Here is a 24,307-nt window from a genome sequence, read left to right on the forward strand (position 1 = left end):
AAAACTTTTTTGGTTTCCCTCTTTCCCTCTACTAGTATAAAATCGAAAACTCAAGGCTTTTCACGTTCATGCCACAATGGATGTCTTTAAGGAATATATTTAACCATGCAGTAAACAAATATATTCACCAGTGAAAAGAATATTAAAAATTTTTTAAAACACAATGGACATTTGGCACATTTCACTAAATAATTGAAGGATAATGATAGACTAAAAAAGGATGCAAAATGATTAAGAAAATTTGACATTGAAAGATGAGAAATCAAATAATATGCACATTTAAAAAACAATTTAAATCATGAATAAAGAATGAGTTGTATACATACTTAATATTTAGCTAAACAAAATATAATTTTATCACTATTTATTTTACTAAGAAATGATTGATGAACTTTAGAACAAAAAAGTTCTGCAATATATTTATATAGCAGCAAAATAGTTAATTTCCAAACATATTACAGAGGAAAAGATTTTTATATTGTTTTTTATTATCCCAGTAGATGTTACACTAGAGAAAATGATTGAGAAAATACAAAGAGATTCATAAAAGTCAAAAAATGTCACTGATTACTGGTAACTATTACATTCAGAAATATTCAAAGAATTTGGTATTGCAAGGCTGCAATTCCTTCTAACAAAGTATAATTTTATAAAACTGTAGTGTTATAAGAAGAACATTTTTAATACAAAATACATATATACACAATACAATATAAAAGTAAACTGGTATAGTGCCTTCCACATAGGAATTTCTTTAAGGCGCTTCACAAATATTAAACTAATGTTGACCCAAATTATTCTTTGCTTTAGATGAATTAAAGCAAACAAAATGTTTTACTTTAAACATCAAAGACAAACTTTTTCTCAGAAAGAAAGGGAGGGGAAGGAGGGATTGAGAGGGAAAAAAGATAGGAAGAAAGAGTGTTTAATGGTACCTTGGGATAACAACAGCAGCATTATCTATGAATCCGTTCACTGCATTTTCTAATATCTTAAACATTATTATTGAAATCAGAAGAAACCATTTCCACTCACAGTTTTGCACTTTGCAACAGTAGAAGATAACTTGTTTTTAAAGTCAGTCTCAAAGTGACTTTCTAAGTCATACATTCTCGTAGTTTCTATTACAAATATGAAAGTAGAAAAGATACAGCAAGAGGGCCTGCCTTGGAAAGAATGTCACTGAACAATACATAACAATAATATTTACAATTACATGATTATAGAACACATTTTATAAATACAATTTATATGAATAAATGAACAAGGTAAAGAAAGACAGTAAGTTCTTTCCTAACTGGAAAAATTTTAAGTTCCTCAGTTGCTATTTGTGAACATCCTTTGTGCCCTCCCCCCCCCCACCCCAGATGTGCCAGAATCAAATGAATCAATATGAACTGAATTTGGCATAAGACTTAAGAATTAAAGTTAATCTGTATGTATAAGCTATTAGAATTGTAGATAGTAAAAATTGAGAAACTGCCAATGACCCAAATATGGAACATAAACTGCTGTAAGAAGGTATTCCTAGAAAACAAGGGTTGCACAATTCCCAAAACTGGGAAATTATAAGCATTATGTTTTCTTTCTTCTGAAGGAGGTGGGGACTGGTGGGTATGAACAGAGGGAAAGAAGAGAGGTAAGTATGTTTTTTGTGAGAAATTAACAAAGCTAGTCCTGTCCTGTATTGCACCAGAGATCCAGAAGCAAAAGAACTGTAAAGAAAACTAAACAACCTAGACTGTAAATTAAGAACTTGTAGAGATTTACTAATATGAAGAAGCAAGAGCTGAACTGGAAATTCTTTAACCAGTTAATTTGTTTTGCATAGTTTTATGGGAATACTTGTTCCATTAAGTGAACAATGTTATCCCATTAAAATTAATTTTCATATACCTCTCTGAGCAAATGTGCCTTAGAAAGAATCCTATCAACAGCCTACACAATACAATTAAAGCATTTTTCATGCAATCACTCCCAATACCAAATCTCAACAAAACAAAGTGGTCAAAGTTTCAAACTTAGATCAGCAGAGAGGCAAATATGAGGACAGCAGAATGTATCTTATAGACCTTTTCTATCATACGATAATAAAAATGTCTTAAGCTAAATCTTAGTGAAACAACTTAAAATAAGTTTTACTGTGTTGTTCTACCATAAAGGGAATTTTGAGCTTCTTCATATTTATACATATGAATTAAATTTTAAATTAAGCTTTAATATAACATAATTTTACTTTATTGGTGCTTAAGAAAGGTGAATAAAAATGGTAACTTTAACTAGCACCCTGCTAGTACTCTCCATCTGCCCTTACCTTCACAGCTAAGCTAAATGTATTTTGGGCAGAATTAACCACCAGGTTTTCCTTGAAACCTAACCATTACACACAATAAGGATGCTGAAATAAGTTATATATTAATGAAAATTAAATAAGTTAGTGGGAATTCATTTTACAGAAAGTATAAAATAATTTCTTAGCAATTTAACACCCTATCCCACCCCAAAGAACTAAAAACATTCATATCCTTTCACCAAAGAAGGTCTTAAAGGATTAAAAGTCAAATACATTTTTCTTTATAAATCATGTTTTCCTAATACAGTACTATTCCGAATGAGTTACAGTTTAACAAATAAAAACTTTATGCTACTTCTGAAATTTCCTAAATCAAATAATCTGCTGCTATATATATATATATATGTATATATATACGTACATATATATATGTACGTATATATATACATATATATGTATATATATGTAAAGGAGGATTTCCTGGCTTTTCTACCTTTAAAGCCCAATACAAATTCTATCTCCTCCAAGAAGCCTTTATTCCCGTCAGCAGTGACTTTCCCCTTTGGACATTATATTGTACACCATTTTGTACTTCAAAATGCACTTAGTATATATTATAGTTATCTTTGTATGTCTTTTATCTTCCTACTAAGACTGTAAGCTCTGTGGCAAGAGAAACAGTCTCCTCTAAACTTTGTATTTCTCAGTGCTCTGCACATAGGCACTTGGTAAGTGTTTGCTGAACAGGATATCAAGACAGTAGTTTCAAAGAAATCACAGAAGCTTGAAACTAAGTTTGCAATTTTGTTCAACACTACAAAAGAAATAAAACAAATGGTAAAAATTTTACTCTAAAAGGTCTTTTGTATGGCAGCTGTTTCCTTTTAAACATAGAAATATATAAAAACATAGTAATGTGGAGAAAACATTGATAGTGCTATTGCTTTCTAAAGTTTCTAAGTTTTAAAAATATTTTGAATATACTATTAGATAGATGGACTACAATTACCAAAAAAAAAAAAGACTACTATTACTTTCACCCCCATCTGAAAAATAATGACATTGTTGCAACCCTGTATTTCCTAGTTCCAGGATGTGAATTATCCAGATTATCATCAGTCCTGGGAACACACACTGACCAGATGGCTTAATTTTTTTTAGCTTATATTGTAGCAAAGAGTCGGCAACACCTAGCTTTGTATCAAAACCAAGGTCATGAAAAGAACTCTGTAAGTGTGGGATATATTTCATATTTGGTTAAAAGCAAGGTTAAACTGTCTTTCCAAGATTCCAGAAGTCTTTTTTATTTTAAAATTACTTAGTATATGTACAAATAGATAACAAGTTATCTCCTTTTAAACAAATCACTATTTCCTTGTTTTAAGTACTTAAAGTACGAAGAACTGATCACAAAAATGCAGTTCATAATTTAATTTTCCTTATAACATTTTTCCCTAACTTATTGATTAACAATGCTGGAATAAATTAATAGTTGAAATAAATCCCCTATTATTTGGGGAAATAGAATGTACACAGAGCAAAAATGAATAGCTCTGTCATGTTAGCATAATTTTTCCTCTAGAAACCTCATAATATAGGTGAGGTTTTTTTTTGCGAAATAACTGCCATGGAAATGGGAGTTCAATTACTTTCCAGTGTGCTAAACATAAACTAAATCACCATTTTTAACTCCTGTTCCTGTGTGTTGATCATCTTCATCTGACTGTTGCTCTGAGTCTTGTAAATTATTGTATTCATATTCAATAGGCTTGGGATAATTATATGGATAGCCATTATCATCAAAAAACCTCCGAAAAGTAAATTCATAGAAAGCATGCTCAGGATGCTTTCCATTCTTATACCATCCATTAAGAGTGTCATTTATATTTCCTTCATCATTATCCTCACTCCATAATTTATCTGGATCAACTGGGTCGAAATTTGACGTATCTGTTGGGTGTGTGATTTTAGGAATGTATGAAGCAGATTGCTGTCTCAGATCACTAGAGAAATCAATTGCTTTAAAAAATGGATGAGCTTTTATTTCATCAGCACCATTCTTCCCTAAACGGTCTTCTGGTCCTCGACAAAGTTTAATAATTAGGTCAGAGGCTTCTGGACTCAGTTTAGCTTGTGGTGGAATGTGAAGAGCTGTTTGCCAGTTGATAACCTTGGAACATAAGGAAAAAATTAATTAGAAAACATTTTAAAATTTTATAACCTTGGGGCAGCTAGATGGCATAGTGGAGAGAGCACCGGCCCTGGAGTCAGGAGTACCTGAGTTCAAATCTGGCCTCAGACACTTAATAATGACCTAGCTGTGTGGCCTTGAGCAAGCCACTTAACCCCATTGCCTTGCAAAAACTAAAAAAAAAAAAAAAAAACAAACAAAAAAAAAACCTTCCCCAATATAAAATAGAATGGTTAATAAATATATCAGCTGAACTCCTTGAAGAATGCTATAAAAATTTTAAAGACAGTATGATGTGATGCATTTTATATGTAATGAAACTCAGTATAAGTGAAATTTTAGCCAAATGGTATATTCAAATGGTCTCAGCCCTATCCCATTTATACTCCAACATGAAGTTATATGTAAGTTTATTTTAGGTCCTCCTGACTCCAGGGCTGGTGCTCTACTCACTGTGCCACCTGGCTGCCCCTTTGTAGGTTTATTTTTAAAAGTTTTCAACTATTCAAAAGCTGGGGCCAAACTTCTAATAATGATCCTTTCCATAATTAGTTAATCAACAGCTAGGTAAGGTGGCACAGTGGATAGAGCACTGGACCTGGGGTCAGAAAGAACTGATTTTAAATCAAGCCTCAACAACTTACTAGCTATATGACCCTAGGAAAGTCACTTAAACTTCTGTCAGTCTCTGTTTCCTCAGTCTATCTTACTGTCCAGGGTTTTTGTGAGGACAAAATAGTTTAACATTTGCAAGTGTTTTGAAAACCATAAATTGTTATACAATGCTATTTATTTTTGATTTACACTGGTCCTTGGACAAAAGAACTACAGTAGTCTGATGTCAGGTATTGTAATTAGCTGCCTGTAGTGGGGCAGCTCTAGGTGACACAGTGGATAAAGCACCAGCCTTGGAGTCAGGAGTACTGAGTTTAAATCTGGCCCTCAGACACTTCATAATTACCTAGCCATGTGGCCTTCGGCAAGCTACTTAAGCCCATTGCCTTGAAAAATCTAAAAAAAAAAAAAAAAAAAAAAAAAAAAAAAAATTACCTGCCTGTAGACCCTGCAGTTGAATGGTCTGGTCTCTGTGATTTCATTGATACCTTTTGCCATGAGGAGGCATCAGAACAGGACATTAGGAGGAAGTATTTCAAGAATGTATGAGTTTGGGGTGGCTAGGTGGTACAGTGGATAGAGCACTGGCCTTGGAATCAGGAGTACTTGAGTTCAAATCCAGCCTCAGATGCTTAATAATTACCTAGCAGTAATTACCCCACTTGCCTTGTAAAAACCTTAAAAAAAAATGAAAAAAAAAATGTATGAGTTGGTCAAACAAGAGACCACTCCACTTGATGTTCATTACAACTCAAATTCAGCTTCACAAAATGCCATCTCTGAACTTGCCAAGGCTAAGTCCCAGATAGAAAATTCATCATGTGCAAGTATATGAAGCTTTTTCAGCTTAATAAGACCTACCAGGACTTGTACGCCATTGGCATAGTTTTTCAGAACCCACAGTAAGCACCATTCCATGACGAGATATCAAAGTAAGATCTTTTTTTTAAAGGTTTTTGCAAGGCAATGGGATTAAGTGGCTTGCCAAAGGCCACATAGCTAGGTACTCAGGTCCTCCTGATCCAAGGCTGGTGTTCTATCCACTGTGCCACCTAGCCACCCCTAAAGTAAGATCTTAAGTAACCTTCTAAGGATAATGAAAATTTTATATTCAATATCCTCTCTTAAATTACTCAACCTTTTCTTTGATTGACTTATTGTTATGAAAATCTGTCACTGTACTATGTAGTAATAATAGTTCTGTTTCTATATTTACTTTTTTTGTGCCTCTCTTGAATATCTGCCATAACTGATTCTGCCTTTAATAATCTCTTCCCCCTCTCCCAATTAATTTGTTGTTACTAATATGTTATGGACAAGGAAATCCAAAAACCAAATATGTTATAGGTTGATATGCAGTAAAATACTGTTTTATAAATCTTTTACATTACCTTCATTTGTGTTTCTAATGGTGTCTGTGCCAGGAAGGGAGGTTGCCCCACCAACATTTCAAAAAGAATTACGCCAACACTCCACCAATCACACAATTGTGTGTAGCCTAAAATAAAATGCCAGCATGCTATATTAAAGCAAGGTTATACCTATACAGGTCCAATAACAATAATAATTTAGAAATAAACAACCAAGAGAATATTAAGTTATAAAAATGCTTTGTTTTGTCATGCAGATTTCAACATGAACATTTTAATTACAAATCTGATAAAGTAAGGTATGTCCCAAAATAGGTCAACAGCAAAAAGTATAGTACCTGTTCGTAACAACACTTCTGGAGCAATATAATTGGGAGTCCCAACCAATGAATGTGCTAGACAACGTTGGTGCTGGCGTGCTGCTCTTCTCTCTAGAGGTTTCAATCTGTCGCCACATCTACAGTTGGCTGGGTCACCCCATTCATTACTGAAATCCATGCTATCTTGACGTGGATGGTCACCTACAAAATAAGATTAAAAACATTCAGCAAGTTAGTTAGAATTAAATGAATAAATTGAACTAACCTTTTAGATCTTATAGTTCAGGTTTATAACTCCACATCTGTGGCTTACAAACTAGGTGATCAATGGCAATCACTGATTGTTCTTAGGCCCCAAGTTTTCTCACTCTAAAATAAAGAGTTTAGACTATATGGACTTTGAAGACTATTCTAGTATAATTTTCATGAACCTACGGTGAACAATATTTTTCTTTTCATGTACCATGGCAAGATACAGTGCTCATCAGTCCAAAGGGGAGAGACATTGACTATATACTCTTTAATGATGATATGACTGTCTCAGTTGAAGTTACAGGGCAAATCTGGAGGGTAGATAAAAAGGAGAGCAGGAAACCTATCCTCAAAGTGTGGACAGCAATGGTCTCGTGGTCATTATTATTATTCAAGTTCCATCCCATTTAAGTATGGTGTACATCAGGCTCTGTCTTGGGTTCTCCTCTATAGTCTACAGTCTCTCAGTGATTTCAACAACCACCATGGGTTCAACTATGCACTCTGCAGATCACTCTCAGACCTACAGATCCAAGTCTCTTCTGAAGTGAAGTCTAGACCTGGATCACCAAATGCCTATGGCATATCTCCAAGTAGATGTCCCCCCTATGCATTTCAAACTTTGTGCGTCCAAAACAAAAAACTCCTTTTCCCCTCAAATTGTCTTCTTCCTAACTTTATTTCTGCTGAGGCACTGCCAAACTTCCACTACCATCCTTACAGTCACCCAGGTTTGCAATCTTAACTATTCCCAGAATCTCCCATTCAACTAACAGCCTAGGATCAACAATGTCTATCCCCTCCAATCTCACCCTTGTTCTCTTTTCTCCACTTACATGACTATTATCTTAGTCTGGGCTTCCTAACATGTGTCTCAGTCTCTCTCCCTTCTCTACAAATTCTTTCTCCATAGCTGTCAAAATGATATTCCTAAAGCACAGGTTTGATAATATTTTCCTGCTGAACAAGTTACAGTGGCTCACTCTTGACTCTTAAAAAAATACACCTCCTATTTATGGTCTTTAAACCTTTCACTTTCTGGCTCCCACTTGCCACAGGGTTATTTCACAATATTCTACTTCACAAATTAAACTGTGCATTACAAACAAACTAGCCTGCTTTGTTGTTCTTCCTTTGTGACTTTCTACCTTAGACTATTTCTGTATTTTTGTACAGGCTGTTCCTGATACACTTCCTCAACTTGAGTTCATATTTAAATCCCTGGGTTCCTCCAAAGCTCAGCTCAAGTGCCATCACCTACAGGATCCCTCAAGTTGCTGGTGTTCTAATCTTAGGAAATAATTTGCTTATTTTGTATTTAATTTTCTGGTCACTAGGTCCATTCTTACCTACCTTGAAAAAAAAAAAAGAAAAGAAAGAATGTCAATTGAATGCAGACAAGGTTTTCGTATTTGTCTTTTTATCCTCAAAGCCTAGCATAGTATTAGGCACCCAAAAGACAATTAATGCTTAGAGAAAGAAAAAATTATTCTCAAGCACTTTAAAAATTCCTTAAGCAAAAAGAGTCATTATGAGACATGTATAAAATATCAGTACCATTTAGTAAGGTAAAAAATTAAGTAATTTGTGGAGATTTTTCAACATTTTAAACAGACTTCATAATAAAACTATGATGCATTCCTGTTGAACCACTTACATGTCTTTTTTTTTTTTTTAAGATTTTTGCAAGGCAAATGGGGTTAAGTGGCTTGCCCAAGGCCACACAGCTAGATAATTATTAAGGGTATGGAGACCGGATTTGAACCCAGGTACTCCTGACTCCAAGGCCGGTGCTTTATCCACTACGCCACCTAGCCGCCCCTCACTTACATGTCTTAATTTCATCTACCTATAGTCTTAAAAAATAAAATTTTAATTTAAGAACCCTCCAGTACAATGCAAATTCTTCACTGGTCTAGATGAGGTACTAAAATCTAAAGGAATTATGTGACTACCACTGAAATATTTTTAATTACCATTATCTAGCTTTTAACCTACACATTTTACTTTTTTGGCATTTTGGCTTTCTCACCTATAAGATAAGGAATATAATCCTTGTACATTACCTGCCCCACAGTGCTGTTGTGAGCATTAAACAAATTTAAGTAGCTATTAAGATGACATTTATGACAACAGTTAATATTATTATCCAAAATTATAAGACAGAGACAGAACTAGAATCCAGAGTTCTTGATTTCCAATTTTTTAATGTTTTCATGTTATCACTCTGATACATCAGCCCATATTAGTATAACAGTACAGATGAATGAAAATGGTTTTTATAATTTTTACTTACCACTCTGATAATATTTAGAATCATGTGTCCATCGAAAGCCTGTACAGAGGCCAAAGTCCGTCAGCTTAATATGACCATCACGATCAATCAAAATGTTATCAGGTTTAATATCCCTATGAATGAAGCCCATTTTATGAACACTTTCAACAGCACAGGTAAGTTCTGCTATGTAGAACCTTGCCAAATTTTCTGGAAAGATACCCATTCTAATTAGTAGGCTCATCATATCACCCCCAGGAATGTAATCCATCACAAAGTACAAATTGTCCTTATCTTGGAATGAATAGTACAGACGAACTACCCATTCATTGTCAGCCTCTGCAAGGATATCTCGCTCAGCTTTGACATGAGCAACTTGATTTCGAAGCAGCACATCTTTCTTCCGCAGAGTTTTTGTTGCATATAAAGCATTAGTATCCACTTTTCTTGCTAGACAAACTTCACCGAATGCACCTATTCCTAATGTTTTTATCTTCACAAACATGGACTTGTCCATTTTAGCCCTTTTAAGCCGGATATAATTAGACTCCTTCTGGCAAAGCATCTTTCTCATTTGATCCTGAGCATCTTGGGATAACCCAACCTAAACAAACAAACAAACAAAATATTAGATCCTGAACCTGAGAGATTTCCCCCCTACTGTTTATTTATTACACATTTAGAAATATACAGAAAAATCAGGCATTTAACTTGAAGGTTAAGTGTGAAATAATTTTTAATAAAGCTTGTTAGAAATCTATAAGACAAGAAAAAATTAAATGTCAGATGTGCATTTCAAGAAATAGTTAAAACATAATTTACAAGGTGAGTGTACCAACAGGATTCTGCTATTAGGAACAAGGACAGGATACTGACTGCCAGCTTCTTTACCCTCCCTAAGGCACTCATCCATGTGCTAAGCCCCACAAGAGACATCTTTCACATGCATTCTCACCTGTCCCTCCATGCAACCCAAATCATGACTAAACTGTGATGCCCTCTCTTTGTGTTGGGCCCAAGCCCTCAAATACCCCTCTCTCTTATCAAGGTGGCCCAGTTTTCCTTTCTATTCACTGTTGTAAAATGGGTGACAGTAGTGGCTTCTCCAATGTTCTCCTTCCATGAAGAGAAAAAATAGTTTCACCCCAGCTTGTTTGATTCTTCTGCAACTAATATATTAAAAATCAAAGTAGGGGAGGCTAGGTGGCACAGTGGATAAAGCACCAGCCCTGGAGTCAGGAGTACCCGGGTTCAAATCCAGTCTCAGACACTTAATAATTACCTAGCTGTGTGGCCCTGGGCAAGCCACTTAACCCCATTTGCCTTGCCAAAAAAAAAACACCCTAAAAAAAAAAGAATGAAAGTAGACAGCTTCTCCCAACTTAACCATCTTTTAATCACCATTTTCAAAGAGAAGCAAGAAAGCAGTATTTAATAGTCAGCATTCCCCTTTACCTTCCTAGGCAAACAAAATAAGAATGAACTTGAAGGTTCTAGCTTAAAGTATAATGGAAGAAATATTTTTTTCCCTCATAAAAAAGATATTTTGGGTAGTTTTGGTCACTAGACTCATTCACTAACAAATATGGTAAAACAACATTTTGTCCAACACAAGATAATATAAGAAAGGGAAAAAGAAAAGATCAACTTAAAAAAACTTTTTTAACAAGAATTTTTAAGAGAACTTAAAGAGGGAACGACAACTTCCTTCTCCACTAACACATAAAATAATTAAACACTCAATTCAATTAAAAAATTAGAATTAAGAAAATTTAAGAATAAAGACAGTTAAAATGTAGCAACTCATGCTTCTGTTATGATGCACATTTTCATGCAGTTTTAAAAAAGGTGTCATGCTAGTCTTAATATAGAACTGTTGCTCTGAAATCTTACTTGCCTACACAGTAATGGAGACTACAGAAGTCAGCAAAGCTTCCAACACCTTAATAGTTTAAATCAGCTATTAGTGAAAGTGAAGAGGAAAAAGGAAAAATAAACTAAGAAAATAAACCTAGACAGATTTTAGTAAGAAATCTTACTTAAAACACATAAGGGTCAAAAACATTTTAAAGGCACTTATCGAAACTCAACAAAATTCAGTTGATAAAATTAATTCAAATAATGTGAAATTCACAGATTTAAAAATACAACTTAAAGCAAATGATTTGATCAAGCGAACTGATTCCTCTTTCCATCAATTTAAAGACAAAATACCAAAATAAGAGGCTATTTCAATAAATTCAAAGCACATTATAGATGTTTAATATTAAAAGGGCTATAACAGAGGCACAGGGAAATTTAATCATGTGCACAAGCTACTAAGACTATCAACACTGATACAAATGGAGAAAACAACTGAATTAAAAGTAGAAAACCATAAATTTTATTTCTAGACTGAGTATTACATCTTCATTAGAAAACAAAGTTACTGGTACTAAAAATGCAGCAGTTTAATTTTGAATCTAATAAACTGAATGCTAAAATGGAAAAATAAATGAAAGAACTTGCCTTGGCAAACTTTCAAATGAAAATTAATGGGTTCTAACAATGAGTAAAATGTCAATCCCAGAAATTTATTTACTAATTCAATTAAATGCTTAATGATGCAAAAAAAGAAATGGACTTTTTTGTTTCCTGTTTTTAAGTATAGCATACAATCATGTAAAATTCTAAAAAAGCAATCTTACCAATTTCTGTAGCTTAAAATCATGTCAAAACTACATAATATAATGATATTCAGCAGCCTGATTCAAGTCAAAATTCATGGAAGAATGCACTAAGCAAGGATAGCTAGGTGGCTCAGTGGATAGAGCACCAACCCTGGAGCAGGAGGACCTGAGTTCAAATCCAACCTCAGATACTTAATTACCTAGCTATATGACTTCAGGCAAATCATTTAACCTCACTGCCTTACAAACACCAAAAATAAACAACAAATAACAACAAATAAAAGAATGCACCAAGTAAATAATAAATACAAAATTAAAATGATGAGGTTTGTATAAATACTCAGAAGATTAAAGCTAAACAAAATCAACTGGGTTAATTTTTACATTAGTCAATAATTTAAAATGTAAATATGTTGGACAATATCATCTTTAAATAAATATGTATTCAGATGTTCACATAAAATTTTAAAGGAGATTTTAAAAAAATGTTTTACCCGCATCATTTCATTCTCTAGTTGTTTCTTACGATGAAGACGTTGGTGATGAGACTTGAGTATGTTTTCCACATGCTGTTCCATGAAGAATTTAAATGCCTGAGGAGAGTAACTTTGAATTCGAGATTCCCTTCTCTCTTCATCTCTCTTGTTTTTCCTAACAGGGACAGGTGAAGTTGTAATCTGCTTCTTTTCTTTATCTCCATTATCAATGTTTTCATAATTCTTTTCTCCTTCTTCTTCCTTAGGTGAACAAGACTGATCTTCTTTGCTAGGTTTGGATACCGATTCATATGTGGGAATAGATGAATTCTGGTGTAGTAAATGTTTTGGATATGGTGGTGGAGGGCCTTGATAATTTGGAGCCTCAGCAACAGATGGCATAACTGCTATAGTTGAGGATGGACCCTCAGAAAAGGGGATTGACTGTGGGGTTTGAATTGGCTGGGGAATCCAAGAAGGATGGGTAGGGGCTAAAGCAGTCTGGAGTTCTGGTTTTAGGACACGCATGCTTTTCACTGGCTGCTGAATAGGAGCTGGTGTAATAGCAGTTACTGTTGTAGCTGAAGGTTGAGAATTAGCAGGGTGACTTGGCCTATTTCCTAATGGGTTATTGAAAGAATTTGATCTCACTGGAATGTTAGGCTGCCATGCAGGGATCTCATGTCCACTACCAGGTGATGACTGGGGTGGAGCAGATGATGACTGAGGCCAGGATGTTTGTATTCCAGTTACAGATATATTATAAAGTTCCATATTGTGACTGTTTCTATTTGGCACCATCATAGATGAAGGAATGTTACCATTTGTGTATGGTGAAGAAGAAGCAGGTCCTCCAGTTTGTATTTGTAAAGGACTCTGCCCATTTGATGGGGATAAAGGATAAGGAGGGGGAGGTTGACGATTCACAGAACCACCAGGGACAACATTCTGATGTATCATAAAATCATTCTGACCACTGCCATTCTGAATTCCAGGTCTTCCTGATGGAAAGTTAAATTTGTTGTTAGAACTTTGCATGATGATTGGTTGTCTGCCAACAGGGACAGAATTAATGCCTCTTTGTCCCTGACTAGAAGGATTCAATGGGGAAGTATTTAGAGGTGGTGGAGGGTAGCTATCCTGCCAAGTCCCAGGTGGCACTGGAGAAATACGAGAAATCATATAGTCCATATTCCCAGAATAACGTTTTGTTTGAGAGTTTGGTTCCCAAGATGAAGGTGGTGTACCTTTTGGAGGGGGAGTCTGGCCTCGTGGAGGTGGTGGAGGAGGAGTAATGCTCCTTACTTGTGGAGGTGGTGGTGGATTAACTCTCTGTCCATTAGGATGACCCTGAGAAAATGCTGCTAGACCAGATCCTGATAAAGGTCTTCCTACATCTGTCTGAGAGTTAGGGCTTTCAGAGCGAAAAACTACACTTTCTCCCAGTGGTGGGCCATGTCTTTGAGGGACCAAAGATTCTTTAGACCCTTTCCAGCTTTGTTTTCGGTTAACTGATTGCTGTACATTCCCTGATATCAAAAAATAAAAGAGATAAAATCATAGAATTTTTGTCAATTTTGGTCCAAAGTACTGTGACTCTTAACTAAAATTTATTTACTTTCTTTCTTAAGTTACAACTGATAATAGTACAAAGACTTAGCAGATCAATATGATTCATACTTAGGGAAAAGGACAGAACTAATGATAATGGCTAGGCACCAAATAAAATTAGTAAAATAAACAAAAATCAAAATATTTATAAAAAGAATAGTTCATAAAAGTCACCAAGGGACAGAAAATAAAACCTGTAAGTTTTGGTACAGCCTCATAATTGTACTTCAGCTCTTTAAGAAACCATGATTTCACTCAATGAATGAATTCATTGAGCATTCATAACACCAGTTCTATTAGGCTTTAGAAGACAGTCCTTAAGAATTCTTGTGGTTAAAAATAATTCATCACCTAGGTGGTAAACATTGTAATAATGATGAGTCTCTTTGGATCTGCAGAGGAAAGATACACAATACCACTGCCAGGACCATACTCAAAACTTAAATTCCACTGGCACTGTCTTTGAGAACTCAAGGTTATCTTTATGCCATTGTTGATAAATTAGAATTTAATATGCAAATTATAACAAATTTTTTTTCCTAAATCAGGCTTAGTAATTTTGAGAAATATAAAAAAAAAATCTATTTTCTAAAAGCAGAGGGAAAAACCTAAAACAAATGCTTATATGAAAATGGAAGCTAACCAATTAGCTTATATTGTCATGAAAAAAAAATACAGAGAAAACTGTTTGGATAAACATACCTGGTGGTTTCGGTCCTGCATTAACAGGTCTAGCAGCAGCTGCAGTCATTTGTTCTCTTCGAGGATCTTGGCAACTCATTTTAGTAATGAATTCAATTGCTGCTTCTATACTTTTATTATTAGTTTGTCGAAGTGCTCGTATAACCATATCCTATAAGGAAGTTTACAAAAAGGGGAAAACATTGAATTCTTCTAAATTGCTGAGAAGAAAGGGATTGCATGAGATTTTTCTGGATATGACCATAATTTCAAAGATGACATAATAACAGAAAATGGATATAACAGAAAATGGTCTATTAAAAAACTACATAATCTCATAATTCAAAAACAATCTTGAATAATTTTTTAACTTTAGTATTACTTAACTATCTCTTACACAACCAACTGCTTTGTATCTTAATTACAATCTTATTATTGCTTTTATTTCATAAACAAGGATGCAAGATCTGTGATGCTGATAATCTGGTAAACTTTGAGTGGTAATTCTCTCTTCCACATTCTTGGATTTGCAATTGACTGAAACAAATAGAAATTAAATAGTAGATGGGCCATGGCAGAATATTGTATAAATGTCAAATACTGGATTTTAACCCTAATCTTCTCAACTCCAAGATGGCATTCTCTTAACTTTATTATGCTATTTCAAATTCATATAAAAAACTTAAATATAGTTAATAATAGGATTTTTAAGTGATTATTCAGCCTACTAAAATGTTTTCAGAGAAGACATTTTTTAATTCAACATTTCACCATCAAGAATATTAAGTTTCTTTGTGGGGGCAGCTAGATGGCACAGTGGATAGAGCACCGGCCGTGGAATCAGGAAGACCTAAGTTCAAATCCGGCCTCAGACACTTAATAATTGCCGAGCTGTGTGACCTTGGGTAAGTCACTTAACCCATTACCTTACCAAAGAAAAAAAATATTAAATTCCTAATTGCAGAGCACTATACCAAGAGAACTACATTGATTTGGTATGCACGCTCTTGGAGCTCACAACTTACAACGAATATACTGATTTTGCTATGCATAAAGAAAAAAGAATAGAAGAAAAATATGAAGATGATGCACTGAGATGCACTAATAAATAATATAGGGGTAGGTGAGAAATATATAATGGGTGATCAAGAATTCAGTCAGGGGCAGCTAGGTGGCGCAGTGGATAAAAGCACCTGCCCTGGAGTCAGGAGTACCTGGGTTCAAATACGATCTCTGACACTTAATAATTACCTAGCTGTGTGGCCTTGGGCAAGCCACTTAACCCCATTTGCCTTGCAAAAACCAAAAAAAAAAAAAAAAAAAAAAAAAAAAAGAGTTCAGTCATGGAATTTTATATTTAAATTTAGTAGCAGGAGACTAGGACATAGGATTGAATTCTTATATTGAGGACCAACAAGGTTAAATGCTTAAATTTAAAGTTCTCTCCACTATATTAAGATGCCTCAGTTAGCTCTTCTGTGTTATCTAAAACAACGTCATGTAAGAGACATTATTTCAGGAGCTCTTTTAGTAATTGAGAAAATAACTAGACCAATATGTAAAGCCTGCTACCAAAGAAGACTTGGAATAGCTATGTTTGGGATAAGCAGAAGGAAGGGGTCAATTATTATCACAGAACAGAAAATTACAAAAGAAAATCCAAAAGGTATAAATTTATTTGGAGAAAAACTGAAGTTTATCAACTATTAAGAAGATAATAAAAAGCCTTGTATAAGTGGATAGTATTTAGGCAGACCCTTAAAGGGAGCTCTGGATCTATGAAGTACAGGCAAGGAGGGAATATATTCCAGGCAAGGTTAGTAAATGCAAAGGGATGGAGTGGAGAGATAGAAGGTCCTATAGAAGGAACACTTAGTAGTCCAGTTTGTTTGGAATGGAGAATGTGTATGGAGGATAATTAAGGAAAGTAATCCGAGCTGAGCCTAATAAGACAGTTTGAAGTCAGAGTGTAAAAGACTTGAAGTGCTAGATAAGAAATTTCTTTTTTATCTCGGAGGCAATATGGAACCACTGAAGCTTTTTGAGAGGCAGAATGACATGGTCCAATCTGTGCTCCTTCCTGGAGAAGCAACAAAATGGAAATGGAGAGACCAATTATGAAGATTTATAAGTTAGGCTGATTAGGAAGTCTTGCTTGCTTGCAATTTCCAGTTAAGAAATGATAATTGTATTGGCTAAGAAATACAGTGGTGGACCAGTGGAATAGACTAGGTGTAAAAGCAGGAGATGACTATAGTAATCTGCTGTTCGATAAACCCAAAGAGTCCAGCCACTGGGATAAAAACTCCCTCTTTGATAAAAACTGCTGGGAAAATTGGAAGTTAGTATGGAAGAAACTTAGATTAGACCAACACCTAACACCCTTTACCAAGATAAGATCCAAATGGTTATAGGACTTAGACATAAAAAACAATACTATAAGCAAATTAAAAGATCAAGGACTAGTTTACCTGTCAGATCTATGGAAAGGGGAGCAGTTTATGACTAAGGAAGAGTTGGAGAACATCACCAAAAACCAACTAGATGATTTCGATTACATTAAATTAAAAAGCTTTTGCACAGATGAAACCACTGTAACCAAGATCAAAAGAAATGTAGTTAATTGGGAAACAATCTTTACAACTAATGATTCTGACAAAGGACTCATTTCTAAAATATACAGAGAACTGAGTCATATTTTTAAAACAAAAAGCCATTCCCCAATTGACAAATGGTCAAAGGATATGCAAAGGCAATTTACAGATCAGGAGATCAAAGCAATTCATAGCCATATGAAAAAAATGCTCTAAATCATTAATTATTAAGAGAAATGCAAATTAAAGCTTCTCTGAGGTACCCACCTCTCAGATTGGCCAATATGACCAGAAAGGATAATGATCATTGTTGGAAGGGTTGTGGGAAATCTGGGATACTATGACACTGTTGGTGGAGCTGTGAACTCATCCAACCCTTCTGGAGAGCTATTTGGAACTAGGCCCAAAGGGCAACAAAAATGTGCATACCCAGCAATACCACTACTAGGTCTATATCCTGAAGAGATGAAGAAAAAGGGTAAAAACATTACTTGTACAAAAATATTTATAGCAGCCCTGTTTGTGGTGGCAAAGAATTGGAAGTCAAGTAAATGTCCTTCAATTGGGGAATGGCTTAGCAAACTGTGGTATATGTATGTCATGGAACACTATTGTTCTATTAGAAACCAGGAGGGATGGGATTTCAGGGAAGCCTGGAGGGATTTGCATGAACTGATGTTGAGTGAGATGAGCAGAACCAGAAAAGCACTGTACACCCTAACAGCAACACGGGAGTGATGGGGGCGGCTAGGTGGCGTAGTGGATAAAGCACTGGCCTTGGAGTCAGGAGTAACTGGGTTCAAATCCAGTCTCAGACACTTAATAATTACCTAGCTGTGTGGCCTTGGGCAAGCCACTTAACCCCATTGCCTTGCAAAAACCTAAAAAAAAAAACAAAACATGGGAGTGATGATCAACCTTGAAGGACTTGCTAATTCCATCAGTGCAACAATGGGAGCAATTTTGGGCTGTCTGCAAAGGAGAGTGCCATCTGTATCCAGATAAGGAGCTGTAGAGTTTGAACAAAGTTCAAGGACTATTCCCTTTAATTTAGAAAAAAACAAGATATCTTATTGTCTGATCTTGTTACCTCTTAGAATTCTTATCTCTTCTCTAAGGATATGATTTCTCTCTCATCACACCCAATTTGGATCAATGTACAACCTGGAAACAAAGTGAAGACTGATAGATTGCTTTCTGTGGGGGGTGGGGGGAGGGAAGTAATATGGGGGGGGGAACTGTAAAACTCAAATAATATCTTTAATAAAAATTAATAAAAAAAAAAAATAACTGCCTGAACCAAGGAGTAGCTTTTGAGTGGTCAAAAGTAGATAATGCAATAGATGTTGACATAATAAAAATCAACATGACTTGACAACTGATTGAATATGAGTGGCTAATTTTTGAAGTGCAATGTATCTGTGGAGTTAATGAATTTTCATTAATTCAAAGCACTCTATATATGCAATGTGATCTTATTAATACTGTTATGATATTGATGACACTAAATATAAAAATTCACAATGATGTGGCAAAACAATATCTTATCTTTTATGAACTGGTATCCATGCTGTATCAGAACATCAGGATGGTACCAGGCACATTGGGTGAGCCCCTGATGAAGAATTTCTCTGAGAGAACGTGGATAAGAATCACCAAATATGGGCAAGCATGGATAGGTTGCACCTGACTCAGCATCACTGGAATATTCATGCTGATTAGCTTATGGATGTATTAAAGTCGTGAAGTATATTAATTTATACACATCATAGACTAAGCTTTTTGAGTGTAAGGAGTATATTTTATACTTTTCTCGTTAATACAAATAGTTGCTAGCAAAGTGTTAGGCAGAGAAACAATGCTCAAATTTTATGGTACTTTATACTGAATACATTATTTCTTTTGAGTCTCATAGCAACCTGTGGAGATAGTATCCAGATCTCTATTTTATATATGGGGAAAATAAAGATCAGAAAAATTAATGTCTCCTTCCTAATCCCTGTTCTAACTCCAGGCTGACCTGCTCCTAATTTTCAATGATGGTGTGCCATCATTCTGAGCCTCCTGATCACACCATGCTTCTGAAAAGGCAGAAGGGGAAGAGAATAAACATTTACATAACTTCTACTATGTACCAGGCACTGTGCTAAGCACTCTATAATAAATATCATGCCATCATGAAGATCAGGGCACTAGGCACATACACATAGCAGGCCTTCCCTGCCCTTCCTCTTCTCCACGACTTCAAATTGTCCTATGAAGAGCACTTGCACGTTGTCTGCACTTTTATGTGTTTCTTCAATCATTTTGTAGCTGCCCAAGTGAAGGGTAGAGCTGGTCTTAAATCCAGGTCTTCTGCTCTTTCTACTTTATCAGAAAGCAGATACTGACTGAAACTAACAGGGGTATTTGCTTTACCTTCAATAAGTCATCTAAAGGACCTTTGTAGTAGTGACTTTTTAAATAACCTTTATTTTTTGCTATTTTGAACTAGACAAACCCCAAAAGACATGAATATTTTCATATATAAGAAAAAAGGAATGCATATAAAAGTGGGAGCTACATAAGACTATTTTTAAAAATTGTGTAACAAATTCAACATGTTTATTTCAAAGCTGTGCTACTTGCCTGTGTCGCCTTCTGAATTTCCTTTTGGATTTTCCCTGGGCATTTAAAAAAAATGCTCCAATGAATTTATTTTCTGTATCTATTGATATAATTTGCTTTTTCTTATTAAGATAGCTTATTACATTTATAATTTTCCTAATAGTGAACTAACTTTGCATTCTAACTATCAATCCAATCAATTCACATACAATCTTTTTTAATTTGCTATTATTTGCTAATATTGTTTTCAATGTATCTATTTTTTAATTCATTAGGACTGAATAGTTGATTCTTCAGTTTTCTTTCTCTGATTTTTTTCTTTCAAGATTAGAAATCAATGTTGGAAGGGTTGTGGGAAATCTAGGACACTGTTATATCGTTGGTGGAGCTGTGAAGTCATCTAATTTTCTGGAGAGAAATTTGCAACTATGCCCAAAGGGCAACAAAAATGTGCATACCCTTTGATCCAGCAATACCACTACTGAGTCTATACCCTGAAGAGATGATGAAAAAGGGTAAAAACATCACTTGTACAAAAATATTCATAGCAGCCCTGTTTATGGTGGCAAAGAATTGGAAATCAAGTTAATGTCCTTCAATTGGGAAATAGCTTAGCAAACTGTGGTATATGTATGTCATGGAACACTATTGTTCTATTAGAAACCAGGAGGGATAGGAATTCAGAGAAGTCTGGAGGGATTTGCATGAACTGATGTTGAGTGAGATGAGCAGAACCAGAAAAACACTGTACACCCTAACAGCAACAAGGGGGCGACTCCCTCATTCCATCAGTGCAACAATCAGGGATAATTTGGGGCTCTCTACAATGGAGAATACCAATCTGTATCCAGATAAAGAACCATGGAGTTTGAACAAAATCCAAGGACTATTCCCTTTAATTTAGGAAAAAAAAACAACTGATATCTTATTGTCTGATCTTGCTATCTCTTATACTATATGTTTCTTCCTTAAGGATATGATTTTTCTCTCATCACACTCAATTTGAATCAATGCACAACATGGAAACAATGTAAAGACTGACAGATTGCTTTCTTTGGGGGGGGTTGGGGGAGGGAAGTAAGATGGGGGGAAAAATTGTAAAACTCAAAATAAATAAAATCTCTAATTAAAAAATGATTAGAAATTAAGACCATATTTTAAGTTACAGAAAGAATTTGCTAAGATTTCTTCTTTTCCTAATTAAGCACATTATATTGAATGAACTGTTCTTTGAACATCTGGAAGAATCCATATGGTCATGTTTGTCCCTTCCCATTTCTTACCCCCACCCCAACCCCAGAGTTCATTCATGACTTGTTCAATTGTTCTATGAGATTGGGTTTTTTAAAATGATTTATTTTTCTTGTTTTGTTCATTTAATTTGTTTTTGCTGTTACAATTAGCCACTCATTGCATTTATGATAGTTTACTGTGGGGACTATCCATGGTCAAATTCAATACAACCTCTTTTTTTATATCAAAAGTTTCCAAATAATTTGTATTATCAGGAAATGGAAGAAAATTTAATATTGAACTAAACAAAATATATCTAAATCTCTAAAGGAAAAGTCACAAAATGGGTTCTCAGTATTCATAATAAATATTATTATGTAACATTTGAATTAGCTATACTATTTTGTTATATTGACATGATTGAAAGCTTTCCATTAATGAAAATCTATAATCCACTAGGTACTGAAGAAACCATCTGGCTTTTTCCTTCAATCATAAAGACAATAATTTGGTATTGGTTACTTAACTCATCATCCCACAAATTCACACAAGCAACCCTCTTCCCTCAAATCTTGTACCTGTCATTATACTAAATTTTTCTGTCTCCAAACTCCATCCTTTACATTCCCAGGCCATTTGAGGAAGAGTAAAATAAGTTTGTGAATTTAGGTTGTTTTTTAACTCTATTTATATACTAAGGTGGCAGGTTCATGTAAAAGAATAAATGATGTGACTATAAAAAATTTTTGTAGGTGACAGAAAAAAATATATATACATTCACACATTGCAAAAAATGTTCATGCTTTAGATTCAAATCATTTTCTCCATTACATGGCATTTGTAAAGCCTTTGTTTAGAAAATAAAGCAATCCAAAAAAACAAAATTTTGGCATAACCTATAGTAAATCTTGTAAAAATTGGTCTTAAATCCAGTTTTGAATCCTGCCTCTGATATACTGGCCACATGGCTATGTAATTATTAAGTGTCTGAAGCCAGATTTGAACTCAGGTACTCCTGGATTCCAAGGCCAGTGCTCTATCTACTGCGCTGCCTAGCCGCCCTATTAGACTTTTTGATAGAAGGACTTTCCTATCTGTGATTTTTCCATATTAATGAAATCACAGATCTACCACCGCATCTTTATCCTATAGTAAATCTAGTGTCTATATAAATGAAATACTTTATAATGTCTTTAAAGATTCTTACCTCATCAAATCCAGCAATTTGCATATCTTGTAGCATTTGTCGGTTTACTTCTGAAGCACTCCTGGTGGATGAACTGGCTTCATTTGCAAATGGAAGTAGAGAGTTTCTTATTTCTTGCAAAGCTTTATGATATGTCACAAATTTGGGTGGATTTCGGCCTTGTCGAGGATCTTCAGTTGTCAATTTGCTCATAGTGTGCTCAGCTTTTACAGCATCTGATGGTTTAGGTAAATTCCTAAGAGATTCCCGTATTTCTTGTAACATTTGCCTGCTACTGCCAGTATAGTTACTGGCAGGAAAGGTCTTAGGCCTCATTTGTCTATACCCTTCAGGCTTTTCACTTCTCTTCATGAAAACATCTATCTGTATAACCTTCACAGAGGATTCACTCACAAAATATCTGTCGAAGATATTTGGTATGTTCAAAATTCTCTCAAGCAAAGGTGAAAATAGTACTTCAGAAGCCTTGATGTCTACTGGAGTCCTTACTGTTGAAATAATTCAACTCTGAAAATGACAGAAAATGACAGCTTTAATTGATTACAGTGAAAAAAGTACTGAATCAAGTCAGGAATCTTTATTCTCCTAATGAATTACTGTGTGACTGGAAAAATCATAAACACTTCATACTTCATTTTCCTCATTTTATATGTTCAAATACGTTGCAAGGATGAATGAGTAAAGGATCTTTGAAAAACATAAGATAGTATACAAATACCAGGGACTATCAATAAGTTTGCAATCGAACAATATAGCCAATGAAAAATTATTAAGCACTTATTATTGTGCTAAGCAGTGGAAAGAAATAGAGACAAGAATATTTCCAACACATTCTAATGGAGAGAACAGATAAATGCAAGACAGACACTGGAATGAATAGATAATCAACCAATCAATAAACGATAAAGTATTTAATACTCATCAAATACTGTACACTAAGTGCTGAGGATAAAAAAAAAAGAAGCACAAGACATCCCTGCTCTCAAGAAAGGTACAACTGGGGCAGCTAGGTGATGCAGTGGATAGAGCACCGGCCCTGGAGTCAGGAGGACCTGAGTTCAAATCTGCCCTGAGACACTTAATAATAACCTAGCTGTGTGGCCTTGGGCAAGCCACTTAACCCCATTGCCTTATTTAAAAGAAAAAGAAAAAAGAAAGAAAGGTACAACTGAAGAGGAGACTACTATCTACAAATCAAGCTCTATATGGGATAAATAAGAAAAAAATGAACAGAGGGAAGGCCCTGGAATTAAAAGGAGTTGGGGAAGATTTCCTGTGGAAGGTGGGCTTTTAGTTGGAACTTAAAGGAAGCCAGGGAGGTCAAGTGGTTAAAGTAGAGGAAGAAGAGTCAGAGAAAATGAGAGGAGCCCCATGAGATGGAGCCAGTGTCTGGGAATAAGAAGTCTGCCAAAGTGGGAGGGAGCCTAGGTTCTGAAGGGCTTAGAATGCTAAACAGAGAATTGGGTATTTAATACTGAAGGTCGCACAGAAAGCCATTAGAGTTTACTGAGTAGGAGGAAAAGGAGGCAACATGACCTGCATCTGCCCAAAAATCACTTCAGGGCCTAAGGGGAGGAGAGACTGAATAGGGCTAGAACTGAGACCCATAAGCAAACTGACAATAGTTTGGGTGTGAAGTCATGAGGGCTGCACCAGATTAGTGGCAGTATGGGGAAAGGAGGGAGACATTCTAGAGAGGGTGCAAAGGTGAAATCAACAGGGTCTTGGCATCAATTAAGATATGGGGGGAGGGGGTAGTATAAGAGATAAGAAATTTAATGGGGGAAATGACCTACAAAAAGGGACACACAGGACACAAAGAGGCCAGGCTAAAAGGCAGGCACTAAAATGACCTGGGAAACGCTGCCTGCAAAAGGGAGGACTTGAGTGACACCTGAAGGAAGCCAGAGAGT

At 35.2% G+C, this 24,307-nt stretch overlaps 1 protein-coding gene across 1 annotated transcript; it reads right to left on the reverse strand.

The window, feature by feature from the left end:
* Positions 1-438: 438 nt before the first annotated feature.
* Positions 439-22,837, reverse strand: LATS1 (large tumor suppressor kinase 1). The gene is made up of 7 exons (XM_074187805.1): positions 22,395-22,837; positions 14,775-14,925; positions 12,480-13,990; positions 9,338-9,920; positions 6,808-6,990; positions 6,491-6,597; positions 439-4,463 (listed from the first exon to the last, which is right to left on the reverse strand). The coding sequence occupies exons 1-7, from the start codon at positions 22,743-22,745 to the stop codon at positions 3,954-3,956; spliced, it is 3,396 nt and encodes a 1,131-aa protein (XP_074043906.1). The 5' UTR covers positions 22,746-22,837; the 3' UTR covers positions 439-3,953.
* Between the last annotated feature and the right edge of the window lie 1,470 nt (positions 22,838-24,307).

The sequence above is a fragment of the Macrotis lagotis genome, chromosome 5, assembly GCF_037893015.1.
Source record: "Macrotis lagotis isolate mMagLag1 chromosome 5, bilby.v1.9.chrom.fasta, whole genome shotgun sequence".
NCBI classification, from domain to species: domain Eukaryota; kingdom Metazoa; phylum Chordata; class Mammalia; order Peramelemorphia; family Peramelidae; genus Macrotis; species Macrotis lagotis.

What these genes read in the sequence shown, in the direction of transcription:
- LATS1 (XM_074187805.1), bottom strand. Translation starts at nt 22,745, where the DNA reads ATGAAGAGAAGTGAAAAGCCTGAAGGGTATAGACAAATGAGGCCTAAG. An exon ending in TGCAGGACCGAAACCACCAG is followed by an intron (nt 13,991 to 14,774) that starts GTATGTTTATCC and finishes TTTTGATATCAG; the next exon opens with GGAATGTACAGCAATCAGTT. An exon ending in CATTAGAAACACAAATGAAG is followed by an intron (nt 4,464 to 6,490) that starts GTAATGTAAAAG and finishes TTATGTTCCAAG; the next exon opens with GTTATCAACTGGCAAACAGC.